The sequence below is a fragment of the Capra hircus genome, chromosome 11 (genome assembly GCF_001704415.2).
Source record: "Capra hircus breed San Clemente chromosome 11, ASM170441v1, whole genome shotgun sequence".
Lineage (NCBI taxonomy): Eukaryota > Metazoa > Chordata > Mammalia > Artiodactyla > Bovidae > Capra > Capra hircus.
The window spans coordinates 44,298,629-44,307,613 of NC_030818.1; the positions used below are offsets into that span (position 1 = coordinate 44,298,629).

At 46.6% G+C, this 8,985-nt stretch overlaps 1 protein-coding gene across 3 annotated transcripts in view; it reads right to left on the bottom strand.

Moving 5' to 3' along the window:
- Positions 1-7,213, bottom strand: part of LOC102172632 (E3 SUMO-protein ligase RanBP2) — a 58,312-nt gene extending 51,099 nt beyond the window's left edge. For all 3 annotated transcript variants that reach the window (XM_018055302.1, XM_018055301.1, XM_018055300.1), the window contains exon 1: positions 7,023-7,213. In XM_018055302.1, coding sequence (XP_017910791.1) covers positions 7,023-7,094 — 72 coding nt within the window. In that variant the 5' untranslated portion in view covers positions 7,095-7,213. The remainder of the gene's footprint in view (positions 1-7,022) is intronic.

Here is an 8,985-nt window from a genome sequence, read left to right on the forward strand (position 1 = left end):
GAGTGTAGGAAAAACCACTAGGCCTTTCAGGTAGGACCAAAATCAAATCCCTTACGATTATACAGTAGAAGCGACAGAGTTAAAAAAAAAGAGTGACAGATTCAAGGGATTAGTTCTGATAGTGTGTCTGAAGAACTATGGATGGAGGTTTGTAGCACTGAACAAGACAGTGATCAAAACCATCCCCAAGAAAAAGAATGCAACAAGGCAAAATCGCTGTTTTGAGGAGGCCTTACAAATAGCTGAGAAAAGAAGAGAAGTGAAAAGCAAAGGAGAAAAGGAAAGATATACCCATCTGAATACAGAGTTCCAAAGAAAAGCAAGGAGAGATAAGAAAGCCTCCCTCAGGGATCAATGCAAAGAAACAGAGGAAAACAACAGAATGGGAAAGACTAGAGATCTCTTCAAGAAAATTAGAGATACCAAGGGAACATTTCATGCAAAGATGGGCTTGATAAAGGACAGACACAGTATGGATCTAACAGAAGCAGAAGATATTAAGAAGAGCTGGCAAGAATACACAGAACTATACAAAAAAACCTTTCTCTGATGCTGGGAAAGATTGAGGGCAGGAGGAGAAGGGGACAACAGAGTATGAGATGGCTGGATGGCATCACCAACTCAACAGACATGGGTTTGGGCAGACTCCAGCAGTTGGTGATGGACAGGGAGACTTGGCATGCTGCGGTTTATGGGATCGCAAAGAGTCGGACATGACTGAGCAACTGAACTGAAATGATAGAAAAAAAAGATCTTAATGACCTAGATAACTACAATGGTGTGATCACTAACCTAGAGTCAGACATCCTGGAATGTGAAGTCAAGTGGGCCTTAAGAAGTATTACAATAAACAAAGCTACTGCAGGTGACGGAAATACAGCTGAGCTATTTCAAATCCTAAAAGATGATGCTGTTAAAGTGCTGCACTCAATATGCCAGCAAATTTGGAAAACTCAGAGCAGTGGCCACACGATTGGAAAAGATCAGTTTGCATTTCAATCCCAAAGAATGGCAATGCCAAAGAATGCTCAAACTACCGCACAATTGCGCTCTTCTCACATGCTAGCAAGGTGGTGTTCAAAATCCTTCAAGCTAGGCTCCACCAGTATGTGAACTGAGAACTTCCAGATGTACAAGCTGGATTTAGAAAAGGCAGAGGAACCAGAGGTTAAACTGCCAAAGTCCAATGGATCACAGAAAAAGTAAGAGAATTCCAGAAAAACATCTGCTTCATTGACTATGCTTAAATTTTTGACTGTGTTGATCACAACAAACTGTGAAAAATTCTTAAAGAGTGGGAATACCAGACCACCTTACCTGCCTCCTGAGAAACCTGTATGCAGATCAAGAAACAACACTTAGAATCGGACATCAAACAGCGGTTCAAAATTGAGAAAGAAGTACATCAAGGTTGCACACTGTCACCCTACTTATTTAACTTATACGCAGAGGACATCAAGTGAAATGCTTGGTTGGATGAATCACAAGCTGGGATCAAGACTGCTGGGAGAAATATCAACAACCTCAGATATGCAGATGACACCACCCTTATGGCAGAAATAGAAGAGGAACTAAAGAGCCTCTTGATGATAGTGAAAGAGGAGAGTGAAAAAGTTGGCTTAAAGCTCAACATTCAGAAAACTAAGATCATGGCATCTGGTTCCATCACTTCATGGCAAATAGATGGGGGAAAAAAATGGAAACAGTGACAGACTTTATCTTCTTGGGCTCCAAAATTACTACAGATGGTGACTGTAGCCATGAAATTAAGACGCTTACTCCTTGGAAGAAAAATTATGACAAATCTAGACATCGTATTAGAAAGAAGGGCCATCACTTTGCTGACAAAGGTCAGTATAGTCAAAGCTATGGCTTTTTTACAGTAGTCATGTACATATGTGAGAAAAGTGAAAGTGAAAATCACTCAGTCATGTCCGACTCTTTGCAACCCCATGAACTATACAGTCCGTGGAATTATCCAGGCCAGAATACTGGAATAGGCAGCCTTTCCCTTCTCCAGGGGATCTTCCCAACCCAGGGATCGAACCCAGGTCTCCCTCATTGCAGGCAGATTCTTTACCAGCTAAGTCACAAGGGAAGCCCAAGAATACTGGGAGCGGGTAGCTCATCCCTTCTCCAGCGGATCTTCCCCACGCAGGAATTGAACCAGGGTCTCCTGAATTGCAGCTGGATTCTTTACCAACTGAACTATCAGGGAAACTGGACCATAAAGGTGGCTGAGGGCCAAAGAATTGATGCTTTTGAGCTGTCACTTTAGAGAAGACTCTTGAGAGTCCCTTGGACAGCAAGGAGCTCAAACAAGTCAATCCTAAAGGAAATCAACCCTTAATATTCATTGGAAGTGCTGATGCTGAAGCTGAAGCTCCAATACTTTGACTACTGGGTGTGAAGAGCCAACTCACTGGAAAAGACCCTGATACTGGCAAAGATTGAGGGCAGGAGGAGAAGGGGTGACATAGGATGACTTGGTGGAGGCTCAGACGGTAAAGAATCTGCCTACAGTGCGGGAGACCTGAGTCCAATCCCTGGGTTGGGAAAATTCCCTGGAGGAGGCATGGCAACCTCCTCCAGTATTCTTCCCTGGAGAAACCCCATGGACAGAGGAGCCTGACGAGGTGCAGTCCACGGGGTTGCAAAGAATTGGACATGACTGAGTGACTAAGCACAGCACATCTCACTAAAAGAGGATTATCTTTAGATAATTAAGCAACAATTATTAAAGACTAACACACAGAATCATGAAATTTGGAGGAAACCTGATCATTTCTGCCTCCAGTCTCATTTTACAGGAAATTGAAGTCCAGTAGGTTAAGCGTCTTGTTGAAGTATACACAGCCAGGAAGGAGCACAGCCAAGGCTACACAGCAGGACAATCTGGTTCCCTCAGTGCTGCTTTCCATGACACTTCACACCACTAGAAGCAAATACCTGAATTCACTTAAGCTGCTAAGCATCAACTGATGTGGGGCTGAAAACAGGAACATTCAGACTTGAGAGACACCATACTGCCCTTCACCTTACACAGCCAACAGACTGCCCCTCTCATATACACTCTCTGCAAATGGTGAAACGAATGGGTTTGTTATAAACCGATGGGCTCCAAATTTGTGGATTCCTGACAAGGGTGAGGAGTAAGGGTTATAGAGAGGACAAGTAAAGTTGAGGTACCCAACAGTGAGTTCCTAATCCTGTTCTCTTGGAAGGTTAGGTTAAAGGAAATCTATCAAAAAATACAACAGAAGAAACAAAGAAGACAGAAAAATGTGGATGGCCAAACCCGAACCAACTTTTCAGTCAATAAGAACACCAGAAAGGTAACAGGAAAAAAAGAGGGAGAGAGGAAGAAAAAAATGCTCAATGAACTACAAGATGTTCCAGAAGTGAAGGAAGTAAGTTTGTCAACTGAAAGAAAACTTCCAGAAAACCTATAGGCTATCAAGAATAAGAACCATATATAATCTCCAACAGCACACTGCAAATATGCAGCAATGCTCTCAAAATGAAGAAAAAAATTATTTCAAACCTAGATTTGACAACCCAATGAAAGATTAGGTAAAGACATTTTTTGTCAGTAGAAAGGGTTTAAAATGGAGAAAAGTAGAACAAAGCAAGGATTAGGGGCATTGACCCTCTGCACAGTTGAAAATCTATGGATACTTAACAGTCGTCCCCCTGTACACACACACACTCTCCCTCCAGAACCCTGGGTCCTCCATATATATCCAAGGTTCCACATCTTCATATTCAGCCAACTGTGGATCCCACAGCACTGCTCTATGTATTCATTGAAAAAAACACAAAAAAACCCTTCATGTAAGTGGATCTGTGCTGTTCGACGAGCAACTGTAGTATGTACATTACTCAGAAGTATGACATACAGATGTTTAAGGTAGAACAAATAACTAAGAGCTGTGAAGCTGCCTCTGAGAAGCAGGAAATCAGGGGCGTGGAGTAAAAACCTAGATACAAAACTAAGAAACTAAGATATAAAACTAGATATAAAACTAAGAAAACTAAATAGAAGCCACCAGGGGAAAAAAAAAGGAAATCATATTTTCAGTAAAAGCAAAAGCAGGTGTTGGTTTTGTGTGCTCAGTCTCGTTCAACTCTTTGAGACCCCATGGACCGTAGCCCGCCAGGTTCCTCTGTCCATGGAACTTTCCAGGCAGTAATACTGGAGTGGGCTGGGCTGCCATTTCCTCTTCCAGAGGATCTTCCAGACTCAGGGACGGAACCTGCACCTCCTGCATTGGCAGGCAGATTCTTTACCAACTGCACCACCTGCAAAGTCCTAACAAAATCAAAAGCAGGTGTAAAGGAGTAGAAAACGGCAAAACAAAAGAAGTAAAGAAATGAGTGGAAGCCTGGGAAGATATATGACTATGGACCCATCACAGCACTTAGTCCAACATTGCCAGTGTCTGCCCAACTGGGTACCAAGTACAGACACCCTAATCTTTTTATACTCTTCACAGCCACTGTCTCTGCTCCCTCTACCATCTCCCTCCCAACCTGTCCAAAGCACCATGTTCACTTACACCCACGATTATAGCATTATTGTCATGTGTTCCGAAGTTTTTGCTTATTTTGTTTCAGTTGCTAAGTTATGTCCGACTCTTTGGACCCCATGGGCTGTAGCCCACCAGGCTTCTCTGTCCATGGGGTTTCCCAGGAAATACTGGAATGGGTAGTCATTTCCTTCTTCATGGGATCTTCCCAACACAGGGATCAAGCCCGAGTCTCCGGTACTGGCAGGTGGATTCTTTACCACTGACCTACTTGGGAAGCCAGGAAGCCCTAATATACTCTTACCAAAGTCTAATTTAAAAGTTTCACAGTTCATTTCTTGAGGTTAATCAGGATCCTGAGGGCAAGGGACCTTCCTACTCTGAACACCCATCCCCGATTCCTGGAGATTCACCCCAGGACCTCCTGAGAAGCCAGCCTTTATCAACTCTGCACCTGAGGCCTCCCTCAGTGTCCTATTTTAGTCTGTGTGCTTAATCTTTCAGTCGTGTCCAACACTTGTGAGCCCAGAGACTGTAGCCTGCCAGGCTCCTCTGTCCATGGGATTCTCCAGGCAAGAATACCCAAGTGGGTTGCCATTTCCTTCTCCAGGGGATCCTCTCGACAAAGGAATCAAACCCCAGTCTCCCGCACTGCAGGCAGATTCTACTAAGTTACAAGGGAAGCCCCATGAATCAACTGAAACCAAATAAAAACTTTGCTATTTTAGCACCAGATTTTAAACAGCTGAATCTGGGGATTCTCTTTACTCTCTGCTTCTCTAGAGGTCCACCTAGGACCTTGTCCTGCAGTGTCTCTCCAGGACACTGACTATCAAAGTTTTCTCCTGATGTTCATTAGCAATCCTTCAGCTTGTGCAACAACTGTGACTCCAATCATAGCAGAAGCGCTTCTCCTGCAGGAAGTGGAATCGGTCCCCCAGTGGCTGTCCCCTAACCCTCTCCTCCTGCCACCTGAAGCCTTTCTTCCTGGTCTGTGTCCTTGAGATCCAGGTATCAGGCTGCTAAATATCAGGTAAAGTCCAACTATAGCTAGTTAAAGGATGTTAACTCCTTGAATTATTATTTTAAACATTTCTATTATGATTAAAGCACCTCTTTTAGGTCTTTATCTGGGACCCAAAGTTATCTACTGCACTTGCTAATCAATATCCCACTTAAGTCCCCAGGTTCAAAAGTCAATGATTTCTCCTTGTCTGAAGAAAAACATCTGATTATAATACTCTATAAATGTAAAAGAGGTGACAATAATAACCAATCCTTAAAGTTTAGTGCCCACTCTTCTTTATTGATGGAAAAGTTCCCTAGTTCAAAGAACATTCTAATTCCTGTCTAGACAGTGGTTTTTAAGGCTTTGGAGAGCCAGGGTGCCCACTAAAAATTTCTTAAAAGCGCTTAACTTGCTTTAGAAGGAAAAAAAAGAAACGGCCACATCAGTTTCAGGGACAGAGAATGTTTAATGAGCTCCTGTTTTTGACTATGGTAGGTACATTTGTTCACAGCTATGCCAGCAGCTGGAAGTTACAATCTGAAGGTTGGCACCTATTCCCCTCCTCCAGAGCCATAGGCTGTAACCCACTCCATACTCCTGAAAGAAAGAAATCACACCCACTGCCAAAATCCTGCTGGGTTACCATGTGCCCCCGGAAAAGTATCTTGAATTCCCCAGGTCCCAACAGCCGTAGGGTTGTCGGGAGCACAAAGTAAAATAATATATGCCTAGTATGTGGTAACCAAGACACTATTACGGTGCCGTTACAATCCTGACTGTTCGCTGGTTTTAATTTCCTCATACATCTTTATTCGCACAGGCTCCGGCCCAGAACACCTGGAATGACTGTCCCTGTAACAGCCACATCTACTGAGAGCTTACCACGTGCCAAGCACTGCCCTAAATGTTTATCATAGCCCATCCTAAAAACTCCTATCGATACCCTAACTCCCAACCTATTAATGAAATAAGCGGCAGTTGTCTCGAATCCCACAGCGCGTACTTGGCGGAGCTGCGACTCGGCCCTGGGCAGCGACTCCGGGTCCGGCGCCCCCTCCGCCCACCCTCTGGCATCAAGGTCCGCGGGATCCCCTGGGCACCCAGCTCCCAAACTACGCCGGAGATGGCAGAGTACCCCGAGAGACGTCGTCGGAAGGCCACAGAGTCTACTCCAGAAACAAGGCCCGGACAGAAACTCAGAACCCCAGGAACTCCGTTGAAAAACAAAATGCCCGGAAAGCAGCTTCCAAAGCGGTGAGTGAGAGGCGGCGGGGCGGCTGCGCCTCGGCGTGGAGCCCAGGACGCCCGAGCGCCGGGAACGAAGAGCAGATAACGAAAGAGGAAGAAGAGAAACAGAGAGCGCCAACGCCCGCCCGCCGCCTCCCCGTCTCCCGCCCGCCGCCGGCCGCCCGGCCGCGCCTCAGCGGGGGACATGGCGCCGCCGCCGTGGGCCCGCCCGGAGGCCATGGCCCCGGCCCGCTCACCTCCCGGGGTGACGGGGCAGAGCCCTGCACCGAAGCGATGTATCGCTCCACGTCGGCCTTGCTGCGCCTCATCTTGCCGCCGACTGGGCTCTGGATAACGAACGCCAGCGCCGAGGCCGCAGCGGCCGCCGTCGTCTCGGGAGCGCGCCGCCCGAAGGTCCGTGACGCAGCGCCGTCGCCGGAGAGAGGGCGACGCGCCTGCGTGGGTGCGTGCATGCGTGAGAGCTGCGTCAATCCTGGGCGCCGCGCAGACCCGCGGACGCCGGCGCGCAGAGGTGAACGCGCTTGCGCAGCGCGGGAACGCGAAGCTCGTGGGGTGTGTGACGCGGTTGAAAGTGCTTAAAGATGACACCGGCCGGTAGCAGCTGCGTCCGGAAATATCTCTCCCGCAGGCTCTCGAGCCGGACGTGCTGTTCCCGGTGCTGACGTCACGCCGCGGCGCCAGTCGGCTATATCTAAGCGCTCTTTTGGAATTTGAATTTTTCGGACGTAGTTTTAAGACAAGTTGTAGAAAATGTTTTCATTAGTGAAAAGATCACATCCTGTGTATACAGGGAGTTCAGGATTTATGGTTATGGATACTTTTTATCCTTTTAAAATAGTTTTATTCAACACTTAGAGCTAATCTGCCCTCTTACAGGCTATCCTTTTTGATTTTTCCATTTTTCCAAATTTTCTACAGTGAGCAATTATTTTCTTTATAAAGAGTGAAACCATCATGGTGTGTTTTGTTTCAGGTTTGTTGGATGTGAATAAGGGTGGCTGGTCTGGGAGGGTACTTGGTCCAGACCCTAGCTAATGTTAACTAATCTAAGGGATGGTGAGGAGCGAGTCCCTCTGCTGGTTTCCTTGGTAAATAATGAGTCAACAGGAGGTCTGCTGCAGCTGCTAAGTCGCTTCAGTCCTTTCCGACTCTGTGCGACCCCATAGACAGCAGCTCACCAGGCTCCCCGGTCCCTGGGATTCTCCAGGCAAGAACACTGGAGTGGGTTGCCATTTCCTTCTCAAATGTATGAAAGTGAAAAGTGAAAGTGAAGTCGCTCTGTCATGTCCGACTCTTAGCGACCCCATGGACTGTGGCCCACCAGGCTCCTCCGTCCATGGGATTTTCCAGGCAAGAGTACTGGAGTGGGGTGCCATTGCCTTCTCTAACAGGAGGTCAAGTTCTCTCTAATTGGTAGTATCCCTTTCCCCAAGGGAGTGAGCCTGCCCCTATGTCCTGCTACACACCTGGGGATGTTGCTCCAAGACCTCGCTTCAGGTGGGTAAGTTCCCGTCGCTTCAGTTCAGTTCAGTCACTCAGTCCTGTCCGACTCTTTGCGACCCCATGAATCGCAGCACACCAGGCCTCCCTGTCCATTACCATCTACCGCAGTTCACTAAAACTCAAGTCCATCGAGTCGGTGATGCCATCCAGCCATCTGCCCCTTTTCCTCCTGCCCCCAATCCCTCCCAGCATCAGAGTTTTTTTCCAATGAGTCAACTCTTCGCTTGAGGTGGCCAAAGTACTGGAGTTTCAGCTTTAGCATCATTCCTTCCAAAGAACACCCAGGGCTGATCTTGCAGTCCAAGGGACTCTCAAGAGTCTTCTCCAACACCACAGTTCAAAAGCATCAATTCTTCGGTGCTCAACTTTCTTCACAGTCCAACTCTCACATCCATACGTGACCACTGGAAAAACCATAGCCTTGACTAGATGGACCTTTGTTGGCGAAGTCATGTCTCTGCTTTTGAATATGCTATCCAGGTTGGTCTTAACTTTCCTTCCAAGGAGTGTCTTAATTTCATGGCTGCAATCACCATCTGCAGTGATTTTGGAGCCCCCCAAAATAAAGTCTGACACTGTCTCCACTGTTTCCCCATCTATTTGCCATGAAGTGATGGGACTGGATGCCATGATCTTCGATTTCTGAATGTTGAGCTTTAAGCCAACTTTTTCACTCTCCTCTTTCACTTTCATCAA